The sequence below is a fragment of the Gopherus evgoodei genome, chromosome 2 (assembly GCF_007399415.2).
Source record: "Gopherus evgoodei ecotype Sinaloan lineage chromosome 2, rGopEvg1_v1.p, whole genome shotgun sequence".
Taxonomy (NCBI): domain Eukaryota; kingdom Metazoa; phylum Chordata; order Testudines; family Testudinidae; genus Gopherus; species Gopherus evgoodei.
This window is the reverse complement of record NC_044323.1, coordinates 90,455,168-90,472,641: the sequence shown is the minus strand read 5'-3', so window position 1 is coordinate 90,472,641 and position 17,474 is coordinate 90,455,168. Positions and strand designations below refer to the sequence as shown.

Here is a 17,474-nt window from a genome sequence, read left to right as displayed (position 1 = left end):
AGAGCTTGTGTCTGGGTATCTCTCCAGGAGCATCTGGAGGGGGGAAGGGAAAAAGGATTATTTCCCTTTGTTGTGAGACTCAAGGGATTTGGGTCTTGGGTCCCCAGGGAAGGTTTTTCAGTGGGACCAGAGTGCCCCAAAACACTCTAATTTTTTGGGTGGTGGCAGCAGTACCAGGTCCAAGCTGGTAACTAAGCTTGGAGGTTTTCATGCTAACCCCCATATTTTGGACGCTAAGGTCCAGAATCTGGGAATAAGGTTATAACACTGGTCTACACTAAAAAGTTAGGTCGACTTAGCCATGTCGCTCAGGGGCATGAAAAGTCCACACCACCATGTTGCATAGTTAAACCAACCTAGCCCCTGGTGTAGACAGCTCTAGATCAACAGAAGAATTCTTCTGTTGACTGAGTTACGGCCTGTTGGGAAGGTGGATTACCTACACCAATGGGAGAAGCCCACCCGTCAGCATAGATCGTCAATACACTGAAGTGCTACAGTAATGCAGTTGCAGTTGTGCCACTGTAGCATTTAAAGTTTAAATGTAGCCTTAGTAATAAAAAATATTGTGTAATTATGAAGTCTGAAGCAACATCCTGCTACTAAATCTACCTCTTGTTGCTCTGTTTTCCCATGGCCCAGTGAACAGACCAGTTCTCAAGACTGCAGCTTTATTGACTTAAATATTACTGTAAACAAGGGTTGTGTTTTCTTGATGTATTAAATCATATTATTTAAATGTTGATTATTAAGTTAGGAACTTCTTTTATTAAGACTGATTGAAATTCAAATTTTGCACAGACTTTTTTGGTCAGTTCATTCATATGACATTTGATGGCTTAATTTGTTTTCCTTGCAATTTTCAGAACCTAAACTTTTTGTGTAAATTGACTTCTGAAATTCATTTATTTAAAGTTTAACATCTAGCATCTTATCCTCAAGTATCATTGCAACAGTCTTTGGCAACTCGAGTTTGTGGAAAGAGGATAGGGGAAGGGGAGCACACAGATATTGCCACATGTTTATCATATGTTTATGTTCAGATGTAAGACCCAACTATGATCATGTTGCTCTCTGTCTCCAGACAATCCCCTTCAACTCTACTTGGTATCAGAGCCTTAATATTTTGGGACAAGTCTGCAAAACAGCTATTTGCCTTACTTCCCCACCCTACAATCATATGAGCACAAGACTGACAGGGTTTTGTGGAGAATATTCTAAATGATTCACTGCATGTCTTCAGACTTTCACTAACCTTCTCTTTTAAGGACAAATAGAATTCTGTTAAGGTTATTATATGGTTATGTACATTACTCCAGTGCATTGACAGTAGATTATAATGCCAGGCTTTCCTTTTTGGTGATTCTGCTCACCCTTTCTTGTCTTTAAACTAAAGTCATGTTCTGTTCAGTCTAGTGGGAAATGGAAAGAAACAAGTTCTGTCTCGAAGTCTCTTTTTACAAATCTAAGGAAGCTCACTTTCCTGGGAGGGCAAACAGGGGTCCACCCAGGACATTCATCTTGTTTCTCATTAAACCAGAAGAAACGTAACCTACTTCAGTCAAAATCTGTGGAATGAATCTCAATGAAGTTAGAACAAAATGGCTGGAACTGAATCATCTAAAATATAAATGTGTCCTAAAGGCCAATTCAGTAGAAAATCGTTGCTTCTCTCCCACAAGTGATACACAGTCGGAATGAAATAATAAGCTGCAGTGTTTCCTGGTGCCATGCCTAAAATAGGAGGGCAAATAACTTAAGAAATGTTAAACTCATATTTATGTTAGAGTACTTGGGTTTATTACATGCTTTTCTTACAAAACGGTCTGCCTTTTTTATACATCCCCCCTCATTATAGTATCTCAGGGTATGTCTGCACTATGGGATTATTCTGATTTTACAGAAACTGGTATTTGGAAACAGATTGTATAAAGTCGAGTGCACGCGGCCACACTGAGCACATTAATTCGGCGGTGTGCGTCCATGTACTGAGGCTAGAGTTGATTTCCGGAGTGTTGCACTGTGGGTAGCTATCCCATAGCTATCCCATAGTTCCCGCAGTTTCCCCCGCCCATTGGAATTCTGGGTTGAGATCCCAATGCATGATGGGGCAAAAACAGTGTCGTGTGTGATTCTGGGTAAATGTCGTCAGTCAGTCCTCCTTCCGTGAAAGCAACGGCAGACAATCATTTCGCACTCTTTTTCCTGGATTGCCCTGGCAGACACCACAGCACGGCAACCATGGAGCCCATTTAGCCTTTTTTCACTGTCACTGTATGTCTATTGGATGCTGCTGACAGACGTGGTATTGCAGTGTTACACAGCAGCATTCACTTGCCTTTGCAAGTTAGCAGAGACGGTTACCAGTCCTGTTGTAGCATCTGCTGCTGTCGTGGGTGCTTCTGGCTGGCCTTAGTGAGGTCAGCCGGGGCGCATGGACAAAAATGGGAATGACTCCCCAGGTCATTCCCTTCTTTACATTTTGTCTAAAGGTAGAGTCAGTCCTGCCTAGAATATCGGGCAAGTCTACTAAAGAACCAGAGAGCACAGCCGTTCTGGGTCAGAACCCCAGACATCCCGCAGAAATGATGAGCTGCATGCCATTCATGGGGGAAGGTGCCCCTGCAACAACCCCACCTGTTGCTTCCCTCCTCCCATACCCCTCCTGGGCTACCATGGCAGTTATCCCCCCATTTGTGTGATGAAGTAATATAGAATACATGAATAAGAAACACTGACTTTTTTGAGATAGAACGAGGTGGAGCGCAGCCTCCAGCTGCTATGATAGTCCAGGCAGAACTGAATCTCCAGGAGACAAAGCTTAAAGAAGGGAATGACCCAGGTGCCCCCGCCCGACCTCACCGAGGCCAGCCAGGAGCACTCACGGACAGTGAGGCCGGCTACCAAGCATATTGCACCGTCTGCCATCAGGAAGGAAATGGGAGGGGATGCTGCTGTTCAGCGCTGCACCACTGCATCTACCAGCAGCATGCAGTAGACATACGGTGACATTGAAAAAAGGCAAGAAACGATTTTTTTCCTTTTATTTCACGAGGAGGGGAGGAGATTGATGACATATACCCTGAACCACCCGCGACAATGTTTTTGACCCTTCAGGCATTGGGAGCTCAGCCAAGAATGCAAATGGTTTTCGGAGACTGCGGGAACTGTGGGATAGCTCGAGTCCTCAGTCCCCCCTCCCTCCCTCCCTCCATGAGCATCCATTTGATTCTTTGGCTTTCCATTAGCTTGTCACGCAGCACTGTGTTGAGTCCCTGCCTTGGCCTCTGTCTATCATAGTCTTGGAGATTTTTTCAAATGCTTTGGCATTTCGTCTTTTGGAACTGAGTTCTGATAGAACAGATTCATCTCCCCATACAGAGATGAGATTCAGTATCTCCCGTACGGTCCATGCTGGAGCTCTTTTTTGATTCTGGAACTGCATGGTCACCCTTGCTGATCGGCGCTCCATGCTGGGCAAACAGGAAATGAAATTCAAAAATTTGCGGGGCTTTTCCTGTCTACCTGGCCAGTGAATCCGAGTTCAGATTGCTGTCCAGAGCAGTCACAATGGTGCACTGTGGGATAGTGCCCGGAGGCCAATACCGTCGAATTGCGGCCACACTAACCCTAATCCGAAATGGCAATACCGATTTCAGCGCTGCTCCCCTCGTCGGGGAAGATTACAGATACCGGTATTAAGAGCCCTTTATATCGATATAAAGGGCTTCGTTGCATGGACAGGTGAAAGGTTAATGCGATTTAACACTGCTAAATTCGATATAAACTCGTAGTGTAGACCAGGCTCCAGTCTGGCTATTTTATCCATCCTAAATAATTTCATTCTCCCCACCCTTCCATCTGATTTGCTAACAACTTTTATGGATTCTTTTCTTTTCAAAGGGCCAGAACTAAAATAGTGTATTCCATGTATAGTCGAAAACCAGCAAAAGAAGTGAAAAAAGAATTGTTAAAACTAGGAGTGAATTATTACATCTTAGAAGAGTCGTGGTGCATAAGAAGAACTAAGTGAGTATTAGTATTCAGCATCAATATTCTGTCCAAGTGTAGCTGAGGATATACTGGATCTTGTCTTTGGATTGTGGAGGTTGATGAGAGAATTATAGTAACCCTGTCATTAGAACTTGCAGATTTATTTCACATTTAGCACAAGTTCTTAAACTGTATGAATTGAATTAATACAGACAGAGCCAGGCTCTCTATCTACACAAACAGATTTGAGATGTGTGAATAGAAAAACAGACTTTACAACTCTGAGAACTTTCACAGTCACTGAGCCTCTTTACGTTGAGGTATGTTGTTCAAACACCCACAGGTACATGAACATTAGATATTAGCTAATTTGTGTTAGATATGCCTTTTGAATTTACATTTATCCTTAACCATAATTAAGTACGAGAAACAAATTTGGGCCCAGATCCTTCAAATACACATGTAACTCTACACACAGTAGTTCTATTGACTGACTGTATTCATATGTGTAAAGTTAAGCTTCTGTGTGAACATTTTAGGATTATAACCTTAAACCTAATTGTAGAACACAATTAAAGTTAATGCAGAGCAAGCAGATCACTATGCTATGAAGGCAGTTGCAGATGTGTATGTATGATGAAGTCCAAAGGTGTTGAATTTTTTCTGCAATTTTGTTTTCCTGGAAATGAAATAGATGTTACAAAACCCAAACAAGATTTTTTTTACTATATATATATATTTTTTATCTTGTAATATAATTTTCTTTGGATGCTTGCTCATGTCAATTCCATTCTAGGTATGTGCATGGTCATCTGAGATTTTTGCCTTAGTGGTATCCGGAGGGTCAGCTGTGGCGCCCTCTTGAGTGCCGCCAGCCCTATGCCCTCTCAGTTCTTCTTACCTCTCGTGGTGGTTAGTCAGAGTGCCTTTTCCTTGCCTAGCAAGAGCTATCTGTTTAGTTTCTACTGTCTTCAAGCCTTAGGGCCTTGTAAACAGTTTGTTCATAGCTGTTAGTGTTTAAGTGGTCGTTAAGTAGAGTAGTTAGAAGTTAGAGTCCCAACACAGACTTCGCTCCAGGTGGAGCATGCCCCGGTCTCCAGGTTTTACGCCCTGCTCTGACTGCAACAGGCTTATGCCTGTTAGTGACCCCCATAGCAGCCGCCTGGGGGAATTGCATGTGAAAGACAAGTCTTGCATCTGTAAGAACTTTCAACCAAGGACCCAGAAAGAGCGTGACATTCATTTGAGGGCCTTATGGAAACTGCTCTCCACCGGGCTTCCAGGCCTTCCCGGCCATACTGTACCCCTAGCACTTCGGCCTTGGTGCGTAATGCACCCCTGGCACCACTCTCCAGCACTGGTGCCCAGAAAGAAGTCCAAGAAAGACGGCTCCCCAGCACCGAACAAGAAAGGCCCTGGGGTATCAGGCAAAGGACCCAGTTTGGGCAGCACTAGAGCCACATGGATGTGCCTCCCTAATGGGTGCCCCATGCCCCCCAACAGATCCACTACCAACTCCTGGGAGCAGTTGGGGACACAGGCTTATGGCGGGGTTGACACCTTCCAAGGCTTTCCCGGTGTGCTGAGGCCTCTACCAGCGTCGCCAGTGCCATGTGTGTCTCAGGAAGCAGTAAAGACTCTCTACAAGGTCAAGCCAGCTGTCAAGCCCCGTCAGAGGGCAAATGAACATTGTCGCTCCCCAGAACCAAGATAACGCTCTCCGTCTCTGCGCCACAGATCTCCGGCTTCACAACCCAGGTCCTCCGCGGATTGCCTTAGATCACCTGCACCGCAGTTGCGGTCTTTTCCCTCTCAACGCAGATCGCCTAGGGGGAGGCGCCTGTCCCGTTCCTGCTGGTCATCTTCTCGGCATAGATCCCCGCCACCCCGCAGCTTGGGAACGGTCTCTGTCGCGGTACCAGTCCTCCCACCTCCGGTCCTCCTATTCAAAATGCCAGTCTCCAGTGGCAATGGTTAGCCACCAGATGCAGACATCGACAGCCCCACCTGATCACCAGAGGGGGATTCCTCTGGCACAGAGAGGGAATTCAGCCCCTTGCTGAGGCATCACTGGCACAGTTGGGCACCTGAGGCTGCATCGATCTCAGCGATGCCATCTTGGCAACACAGCCAGTGGCCAGGACAGTGGCCCTACTGGAGTGCGTGGAGCATGCCTGTGATGCCGATGCCCCCTTCTCACCATTCATTGGCTGTCTCCTCAGAGCAACAGCTGGCGGCACCAGGCTCAGTGCGCAAAGTGCACTTAGAGGTCGGGATAGAAGAGTGAGTGTCCACCCCAAAACCCTCTTCCCCTCAGGGTATGATGCCCCAGTGCCTCCCCCAATGGTCCAGTCATTATCCCCATTCCCGAATGAGGTGGGGGGGGGGCTTGAGGGCCAGCCTGCCAAATGACTTCAAAGTGCACCAGGCCCTGCTTCAACGAGTGGCCAAGATCTTGGGCCTGGAGGTAGAGGAGATGACTCAACAGGCAGACATCCTGTTCGGTATGCTCTCGGCATCTAGCCCTGCCCTTATTGCACTACCAGTGCACAATGAGATCATAAAAAAACCTAAGGTCCTCTGGCAAACCTTTTCGTCCATCCCTCCCACCTCCAAGAGGGCTGAGAAAAAGTACTTTATGCCAGCCATCGGGTTCGAGTACTTATATACCCACCTGCCTCCAGGCTTGCTGGTCGTTTCAGCTGCTAACGAGAAGGACAAACGGGCACACCAGTTTGACCCCAAAAATAGAGGCCAAGAGGCTAGAGCTTTTTGGAAGGAAAATTTATTCAATGGCCAGACTTCAGTTCCAGGTGGTGAACCACCAGACTTTTCAGCAGAAACAATTTCAACTTATGGGAGACTATCCATAAGTTCAAGGAGTCCCTGCCCCAGGACTTGGCCCAGGAGTTTGGTACCCTGGTGGAGGAGGGTCCAGCAGCAAGGTGCTCCCTTCAAATGGTGTGGAATGTGGCCAATTCAGTGGCTAGGGTGTTTGCATCGATGGTAGTCGTGAGGCGCAGCTTCTGGCTTCAGACCGCTGGCCCATCCTAGGAAATGCAGGCCTCAATTCATGATCTCCCATTTGATGGGAATGGTCTCTTTGTGGAGCAGACTGATGCAAGGCTGCATGGGCCACCCTTCACTCGCTGTGTCTGCATACCCCACAATTGGCGAAGAAGCAGTTTCGGCCACCACCGCTGCCAAGGCCTTGGCGGCCTCAACAGGAATCTGCAAGGAGAAGGGGTAGAAACATGAGCTTTAGTCGTCACCACCTTTCCTCCTCCTGCTCACTCAAGCAACCCAGCTCCGCAAAGCATCCTGGGGGCCAGAAGTTCTCATTTTGAAGGTGAGCTCGAGAGTGACGTCCCCGTTAACTCCCTGGATCCACATCATTCTTTCCTCAATTGTCGTCTTCATCCCTACCATTCGTCCTGGTCATGGATCACCTCAAACCATTAGGTGCTAGAGATAGTATCTCCACCCTGCAATTCTTGGCTGTCCCTCCCTCCCACCCCACCCATTTCCCATCCCTCTTCAGGGACCCGTCTCACAAGCAATTCTTTGTTCAGGAGGTCAAGAATATCCTGCACCTGGGGGCGGTGGAGAAGGTCCCTTGGGACATAAAAGGAAAAGGTTTCTACTCCCTCTACTTCCTAATTCTGAAAGCAAAATGGGACCTGACTTATTCTGGACTTGCTACACCTCAACAAGTCAAGGGAGCTCAGAGCGGTTTGCCTGGCCTGTCAGGCTTTCTTGCCTCACCTGAAGGCAAGGTGGTGCAGGTCCTGATGAACAATACTGCTGCAATGCATTACATCAACATTTACAGTGGATCCATGTCGTTGGCCCTTTGCCAAGAAGCTCTCCACCACTGGAACTTCTGTGCGCAGCATGCCATTCATCTGGTAGCCATGCATCCGCCCAGGACCAGGAATGTGTTAGCAGATCACCTCGGCAGGACCTTCTCATCTTGCCAAGAGTGGTTTCTCCAGCTGGAGGAGGTCAGTATGATCTTCTGGGGAATTCCCAGGTGGACTTGTTCCTGTCCTGTCAGAACAGGAAATGCCACGTGTTCTGTTCAATCTGGGGTATGGACAGGGGCTCCCTGTCAGATGCCTTTCTGTTCCCATGGTCAGGAGCCCTGATGTATATGCCTTCTCACCAGTGTTGTTGATCCACAGTCCTTGTGAAGATCAAACAGGACAGAGTAAAGGTTATCCTGATAGCCCCCACGTGGTCGCAATAGAACTGGTTTGGCATGCTGCTGAATCTTTCGATAGCCGTCCCCCTGCAGCTACCTCTCTGGCTGGACCTGCTGTCTCAGAAACATGGAAGTCTTCTGCACCCAAACCTGGTGGCATTGCACTTGACAGCATGGCTACTGTATGGCTGAATGCGGAAGAATGGGAATGCTTGGCCCGGATTCAACGGGTCTTGTTGGGTAGCAGAAAACCCTCCACCAGAGCAACTTACCTGGCCAAGTGGAAAAGGTTCATGTGCTGGGCGTTGTAATGATGTATCCAGGTCTCTCTGGATTATCTGCTGCACCTCAAACTACAAAGATTGTCTCTGTCATCTATCAGGGTCCACCTGGCCGCTGTTTCAGCCTTCCACCCTCTGCTTCAGGGCAGGTCGGTCTTCGTTCAAAACATGATGGCCTAGTTTTTGAAATCTCTGGAGCATCTCTACCCTCACGTCTGGGGTCCTGTCCCTCCTTGGGACTTGAACCTTGTGCTGTCACTGCTCATGGGGCCTCCCTTTGAGCCTCTGGTGGTGGCAGACAGGATGAAAAGTCATCCAGTGTCTGCTCAGAGGATTTCATTCTGGATCACAGCCTGTATCCGCTACTGCTATGAGCTAGCAAAAGTACTTGTGATGGCACACTCGACTAGAGTGCAAGTGTCATCAGCGGCCTTCCTGGCACAAGTGCCAATCCAAGAGATCTGTAGAGCCTCTACCTGGTCATCTGTCCATAAGTTCATGTCTCATTATGCACTTACCCATCAAGCTCGAGACGATGCTGGCTTTGGCAGAGGACTGTTGAAAGCTGCAAGACCAAGAACTCCGAGCCTACTTCCATGTATACTGCTTATGAGTCACCTTGAATGGAATCGACATGAGCAAGCACTTGAAGAAAAATGGTTACCTACCTTTCGTAACTGTTGTTCTTCTAGATGTGTTGCTCATGTCCATTCCATTACCCACCCCTCTGTTGGAGTTGCTGACAGGAAGGAACTGAGAGGGCATAGGGATGGCAGCACCAAATATACTGATGTGAGCATGGCACTCTAGGGCGCCACAGCCAACCCTATGAACACTGCTAAGGGAATAATGACCGACCACGCACATGGGTGCGCACACACCTAGAATCAAATGGACATGACCAATATATCTCAAAGAACAACAATTATGAAAGGTAGGTAACCATTTTTTCACTTATTCTCCAATCTGACTTGTATTTCCAATGTAAAGACAAGTGAAAAAAACCTTTTAAAGAAAACCTAAGTGCTTTCTATAATTCGTCATAAAGAAGCAAGAGTTCTTTTTTCCCCTTTGTAGGTCAGTCATTTTTAACCCTTAGTTTATAAAACAAACTTGCCATATGTTTCTTTGATTACATTTCCTCACCTGTCCTTCTTTATTTTTGTTTACATATTCAAATATTTTCTAGACCCGGTTGCAGTATGCCTGAAATTTGGGATGTGGAAGACCCTGCCAATGCTGGCAAAATTCCTTTATGTAACCTTATGAGTAAGGATCCCCGGCCATATTTCAACACAGTATTCCAGAACAGTGTTTACAGAATCTTGAAGGTTACAAGGGAATAACACTTCAGTGCAAAGAACTGTCAAACTTTTTCAACTTTAACTGGTAACCATATCAAAATTCTAAATCAGAAACGCCTTTTATACTAAACTTAAAATGAGGAAATGTGTATTTTTAATTTTTTGTCATTTTAAAGGAATTCTGATTATAGAAGTACCTTAACCTGACAGTTTGGATTTCTATTTCAGGGTCAGTCTCTTAAGGTTTGCTATGCAAATGATTATATGTTTGCACACTCTCTTTAATAAATACTGATCCAAAAAAAAGTTAAGTGGCTGTAGAAAGTAACAACAGTTCTCAAAACCAATCAAATTGTGAAACAATGCTGTCAGTCTGTCTTAGCAGAGCAAGATTATTTAAACCATTGGTGCTAGTAATTATGAACTAATGGATGGCGCTGTAGCATCTAGCAGCAGACTTCTTAAATCACCATCACAGTATGATGATCACTCCCCGTATTCCTCTTTGGATAACATGATACTGATCACACATTTCTGAAGAAGTCACACAATTTCTTTAGCCATATCTGTGTGAAGGATAGTTTTAAGAGAAACTGAAGAAGAGTTGCTGATAGTTTTGGATCACTTTAAAAACATGTCAGGCCTTAAGTTTGTCTTTTTAAATGGAAATAGTTTTTAAACAATCTTGAAACTGCATACTTTAGATGATGTGCACTTTGCATGTGCTTGGAACCTTAACTTCAATATTAATTTTAAAAAATAATTAAACAAATGCAACTGACCGGTAGCTTAGCCTCTGATTGCCCAAGGATTTTTAACATTCTAGTACATTCAAAACAACCAGACATGCACATGTGAAGTTTAAGAAGGGAAAATAGTTTATTCAGGCAAAATCTTTCATTTATTCTTGTTGTTATATAGCTTTAGTAAGGTAATAGAATAAACTCTGCACTGCCTTAACAGTGCTAGAGCTACATCTTAATTCTGTAGGCAATGCTGCATCTAGTTCAGATCACATTTTCTTTCCTCATCTATTAAAGCCTGTTTAAAGATTCTGTTGTATGTTGGACATCTAGCTTTATTTAACTAATCCTGATTTTTAAAAATAGTTTTTAAAAGTATCCAAATAATACTGAAGAAAAACCTTGTAACAAAATCAACCTGACTGTACTATGATTATGGTCAAAAGTTTGTGTAAATTTAATCACTAAACCGAATGTTAAATATACTCTCCTTGAATTGTCTGACCATGTAGAGTGCAATTATCCTTCCTTCTTTGAAGTTTTTTCTTATTTCTCTCACCATAATGTGGCCCTGACATTGTGGATACAGGACTTAATTTCACAGGGGAATTCACTTCCCAGTATAGTAGAGCAAGGATACCGTACAGACTATTAACAAACAAGATGTTATAAATTCGATATGTTACAGCCACTAGAAAACATCACAAGTAATGTAGATTTGTAATGTTTGAGACTATATAAATGTTAATTGTTCAATCAGCAGCCTAATGATATGACAGTGGTCTAAGTGGCTGTACTAGATATTCAGCCTTGACTGCATCTAGCAGTTATAGATGCTGTAGAAATAAACCTTTTACAGCTGTGACAGTAGTAATAAAATGTTGAAAATATGTGAAAACTGTGGAATAAAAGCTGATCAGTATTTTATGTATTTGATTTTTTTTTTAAATTGCTTTATTGGGAGGGTGCAGATAAAGGGTTGAAAATACATATTAACTTTTTAACTTTTACAAAAATGTATTTTTGGTAACGTTTCTATAAGGAAACTGGATCACTAAAAAGGGCTTAGGAGAAGAGAATTTTTTAAAATATGTTGATGAGTTTCAAGAAAGCAGTAAAAAGGATATCTTTCTATATAAACATTGTGACTAAATAGTGTTACAGCACAAAAAAGTATTTTTATGGGGTTTATGCCAATTGTTCACATGTACTTGTATGTAGTTAAATAAAAAAATTCATGCAATGTGTTTTTGTATTTTTACTCACCATAAACGTCATATTTTATAGAATTTATTATAATCATGTCAGGTACAGGTATGACAGCTACATAGATAATAGTCTTTGCCAAATGATATGGAACAAATCAGGAGTCTCTAACGCTTTAAAAAAATGCTTCCAACCTCCATTTTCCTTTCCTTACAAATATCACTAGTAATGTTAGGCACAAAACATAATCATGAGCCTAACCCCAAAATATTGATTAGAGTGGAAATTCATTCCTAAGTTTTAAGTTTCAATTATTCAATTTACTGAGATTTGTTCTTAATAAAAAAAAAATGTAAAAATTAGTCTTCCAAGAGGAAGCTGTAGAGAGTGTCAGTGACTATATCCCCAGGCATTATTTTGCGAGTGATCGAGGCACATCTTTCTTTGAAAGTGAGTAATGCATCTTGGAGGTTATGCTATCTTGTCCCCTTGATCTTTCTTGAGTGGCATAGGGATTTTTTATTTCAAAGCTACAAAAAATCTTTTAATCTAACACTAAGAGAATGTTAGTGTAAAAGGTATAATAGTAGGAAAATATCAGATCAAAATCTATTGGTACGGAGAAAAAGGATGTTGAGATAAGAATCCCATAAACTGAGGACGTGTGCATTTTGGGGAACAATGTTAGAACATGGGTTGGTCAGACCTGTGTTAAACTTTATTAATATCTTTGGACCTGACTAGTGTTCCCTCTAATTTTTTACATCCATGTGTGGAATGAATTTTGTTATGTGCACCAATATGGAGGTAATATGACACATGACCTCTATATTGGTGCACATAACAAAACTCTTGATGGGGGTGGGGCCGAGGGGTTTGGAGTGTGGAAGGGGGCTCAGGGCTGGAGGGCAGAGGGATAAGATGGCTCTGGCTGGGGTGCAGGCTCTGGGGAGGGGTGGGGATAAGGGGTTTGGGGTGCAGGAGGGGGCTCAGGGCTGGGGCAGAGGGTTGGGGTGTGGGGTATGTGGGCTCTGAGGTGGGGCCAGGGTTGAGGGATTTGGGGTGCAGGCAGCCCCAGGGCTGCAGGGGAGAGAGGACTCCCCCCAGCCCTCTCTTGCCACAGCAGCTTATGGTTGCGGCAGGGGTGCCTCTCCCCTGCCGCAGCAGCTTCAGTGGGACTGGGCTGGGCCGAGGGAGGGGCTCCTCTCTCTGGCAGTTCCAGCGCGGCTGGGTCGACCTGGGGGAGGGGATTCTCTCCCCCTGCCACGGCAAGTCCAGGGCAGGTCTGTGCTGGGCCCGGCTGGGAGGGACGCCTCTCCCCACCCAGCAGGTCTGTGCTTTGGCCGGTGGGGAGAGGCATCTCTGCCTGCTGCAGCCCTGAACCCCCGCGCAAGGCTTAATAGGCAGCTGCGCAGCCACACATCTTAGAGGGAACTTAGGACCTGATTCTTATTTCTATTGAATCCCTTATACCAGTTTGGCACTACCCAGTAGCGTCACACTGGGTATAATTTACATCCACTCTAAGGCCCCTGGACACTGCCAGAATGGTGCAAAGAAGCATCAGTGTAAATAAGAATCAGCCTGCTGGTCAGCTGAAATCTGGTATCTGAAATAAGTGTTTAGATACATTCAAATGGCAAAATTTAAACAAATAGTTTAATTACAGTATTACTAATTTAGTTATCATTAATAATCATACCTCAGTCAGTGTGTGTAGCACCCTGTACAAAAAAAAAATAAGGATACCTGGTCTGATTCTCTACTGCCTTACACCTTCTGTTAATTATTTACATATGATATCTGTAAAATCTGGTTCATTTTTTACTTTTTACTTCTTTTTTGTGATTAACTCAGCTTGATCAGTTAAATTAGATTGGTCAGCGTCACTTCCTAGTTTTCAGGTTTGTGCCCTATACATGTGTGTTGAATTTAAAAAAAAACCAAAAAAACAAAAGAAACCTGTCCCTCAAAATTAAACTAACTGAAAACATTGCATAAGGGTTTTTAATACTTTTCCTCTAAAGCTTCACATTTGGGCTTAGTCTATTTAATTGTCCTTTCATAGATTGAAATACAGTTCAAGTGAAATCAATTAGTTGCCACTAGTAATCAAGGAAGACTGACTAGATGGTATTACAGACTCTACTATATTTCACTTTTATTAAAATGAATATTTTAAAAAGCTGTAACCATTTCATTCTGTTCACTCCCTCTCACCCCCTCATTTGACATGAAAAGTGAAAAGAGGGTCAAAGTTCCATTCTATTTGAAAGTCAATTTCCAGCTGGTTTCAAATCCTGGCTATTGTGATCACTGCACAAAAATGATTTAGTCCAAACAAGAATTATGTTGTATAAATGACAACCAGGGCAATTATATGTAAGCAGGGTATAAAATTCATGAGTTTTTAACCACTCTGTTAATCCACATTTTTCTGCATTATAGGCATACAGTCAAATGGAGATTATAATAGTCTTCTTTGAGGCTGATCATCTCCTTCATCAATATTTCCTAAACCTAGCAAGATGTGTTCTAAATTTAATGAAGTTTTTTTTTCTTTGGGTTTTTCTTGTTTTGTTTTGTTCTTTTGGTATCTGCTCAGGCGGAACTTCAGAGGTGAAGGGATATGGGAGGAAACAGGAGAACAATCCTGTCAAATGTAGACCTTGTTTGCCCCAATCATTTTCATGGGCTTACTTGTGCATAAAGTTTTTTGTGTGCATAAATGTTTGTAGGATTGGGACCATTAATAATAAACACATTCTATTTTCAAAATGTGTATTATCCAGTGATTTATGTTAAATGGATAACTGTCATTAATTCCATATTTCTCTTATTAGATTATTTTTATTTACCTCGGGCACAGTGCAAGTCTTTGAGAAACTAACATTTTTAACAGCCATTTTTGTTTAGTCACATTTACTCTCCCTTTTACAAATCTAATAAACAGCCATGTACAGTACACTAATGAGTAGAGAAAGCATAGGCTGAAGGAGAAGACTAGTTTATAGGCTTCCCACATGATTGTCCTACCATTTGAACTTCTGAACCCTAATGTAACTTAATTACTTATTTTGCGTTGCAATATGAAGCAATAAGCTATCCTTGCAGTGCGGGCCCATAAACTAATGGTTTGGTTGATCAAGCTATATTAAATGCCTTTTGTATAAATATATTTTTGGTGCAAATTGTCTGAATATTATTAATAGAGTCATAGCTGAAGGCCAAAGGGGACCATTAGATCATCTAGTCTGACCTCCAGTGTATCACAGGCCTGAGGTTCAATACAGTATTACCTCTGTATTGAGCCCAATAAGTAGTGTTTGGCTAAAGTATCTCTTCCAGAAAGGCATCTGGTCTTGACTTGGAAGACATCACAAGAAAAATAATCTATTATTTCCCTTGGCAATTTGTTTCAATACTTAATCACCCTCACTGTTAGAAATTTGAGCCTTATTTCTAACTGGAATTTGACTGGCTCCAGCTTCCAGCCACTGCTCCTTATTTTGCCTTTCTCCACTAGATTAAAGAATCCTTTAACAGTTTTTTTTCTCCCCATGAAGGTACTTTAATCAAGTGACCTCTCTTCTTTTTGATAAGCTAAACAGCTCTCTGTCTCAGTAGAAGACATTTTCTTCAACCCTTGAATCCTTTGTGCTTCTTTTCTGAACCCTTCAATCTTTCAACATTTTAAAATGTCACCACTAAACCTATAATCACCATTGCAGCATCAGCCTCACCACTGCTGTGTACAGAGGCTTCACTGCCTCTGCTTGCTACTTCCCTGTCGATATAGTCAAGGATCCCATTAGTCCTTTTGCCACAGTATTGCACTGCTTTTAAATAAGATTTTTGTGAGTTGTGGCATGAGGTGGTATTGATAATGAAGGGTGGAGCTGAAGAATGTGTGGGCTTGTATGTATCAAACTAAGCAGCAAACAGGAAAAGGAATGGCAGCAGCAAACAGGAATGGCAAATTAAATTTGGAAGGATTTGTGAGAGGGAAAGGGTGTCTGGGTCCTGATAGTTCCCAAGAAGTGCAAAGATCTCCTCAAGAGAAAATATTGCTGGAATAGTATGAATGGGTAGCCAGGTAATCTCATGTTGGAACTGTGGGATCTTTCTTTTCCTAAGTGAAGAGCAAGGAGTAATGCATCTGTATCACATGGGAGGCAGTTTCCTTCCAGGCAGCTTGAATAGAAGGTGATGAACAACCCAATCAAATGAAACACAAGTGATCAGGACCACCACATACATGGCATATTTAACCATATATGATAGTTAAAGAGGATCAAGATGCTGTTGGAAAAACAGCATCTAAGAAGAGTGGTAAAAAGAACAGAGGGCAAACATGTATGGAGCCTAATCACTGGTAAAATGATTATTTATTCTGCACTTGGTGAGAAGCAGGAGCAGACTGTAAATCAGAGCTTCTAGCACAGCTAGTGACCACAAGTGAAGGATTGAAGAACAGCTGCCAGAGAGAAACAATAGGCAAGTTCTTCAAGTGATTGCAGATTTGTATTCCACTCAGGTATGCTGGGCACATGCACATCTGAGTGAATATGTATTCCAGACCTTCCAATGACTATGTACAGTCAGAATCATCCTCTCCCAAGTTCCTTCTCTTGAGTGGGATCGTTCAGTGTAATGTTCACCTCATTTGCATTATCACTGTTTCAGTGGAGTTTTTTTCAGTTTAGTAGTACCTTAAGTGTTAAGTATCATTATTAGTTTAGCTCGAGTCATGCCTCCACCATGTGAGGTTGCTACACCTACTAGTGACCCTACACTGTATGTATTGTACCTCGAGGAAGGCACTTTAAGAAAAGGTGTTCTATTTCAAGTCCTTTAAGAAGAGAATACAGGTAGCAAGAGACTTGCTTTTGGAGCAGCACATTATGAGGCCAGCTTCAGTGTTGGAGCCCTATGTCAGGACTCAGATTTTTCACCCAGGAGGAAGAGGGATTGTTCCCCTTCCTTAGGTCCCCCAAGGAAAAGTAACCAGGCTGGATAAAGTGGGTGTCTTGTCCATCAGCTGTGAGAATGAGGAGGGCCTCATGCTTACAAAACTATGGCACAGCTCCTGAGGCTCAACAGATCATAGAAGATCAATTTTAGTTTTCTGAGAAAACTGATGAGACATTTCATTCTTTTAAGGATTCCCAGGCTACTTTATGTTCTTTGAGGGCTTACACTTGGGCCTCAGAGAAACATCATTTTGGGGATCAGCAACAACACCAGCAATATCACCCCCAGCGATATTTCCGTCAGTCATCCTACCTTGATAGGCAACAGAACTTCCCTAGAAAAAGGCATAGATCACAGAGATTTCTTGGTTCTAGTTTTACCCAACCAGCCCATCTTCCTCCATCTTCAGGCAGGCAGCCTATTTGACATTCACAACTGGGAAGCTGCTCTTGATATGAATGTTTAAACCCTGTCTCCTCAGTTCCAGGAGAGGCTGGCTCACTTCTACAGTGCTTGGTATGCTATAATAATGGACAGATGTATCCTAAGCGTTGTGGGATTGAGTTACGCCATACACTTTCTCTCCATCACACCCCCTTCCACGTTGCTTTTCAAGGACCCCATTCACGAGTCACTGCTTCTTTGGTAGGTCCAGATTCTGTGTGTTTTGGATCTGTAGAGGAGGTTCCTCATCATCAGGGAAAGGGATTCTACTCCTAGTACTTCCTGATCCCCAAGTCTCAGGGAGGAATGAGACCTATCCTCAGTC

General features: G+C 43.3%; 1 protein-coding gene across 4 annotated transcripts in view; it reads left to right on the top strand.

The window, feature by feature from the left end:
• Nucleotides 1-11,768, top strand: part of DPY19L1 (dpy-19 like C-mannosyltransferase 1) — a 102,579-nt gene extending 90,811 nt beyond the window's left edge. For all 4 annotated transcript variants that reach the window (XM_030551348.1, XM_030551346.1, XM_030551347.1 and 1 more), the window contains 2 exons: nt 3,904-4,029; nt 9,668-11,768. In XM_030551348.1, coding sequence (XP_030407208.1) covers nt 3,904-4,029; nt 9,668-9,824 — 283 coding nt within the window. In that variant the 3' untranslated portion in view covers nt 9,825-11,768. The remainder of the gene's footprint in view (nt 1-3,903; nt 4,030-9,667) is intronic.
• Nucleotides 11,769-17,474: the final 5,706 nt, after the last annotated feature.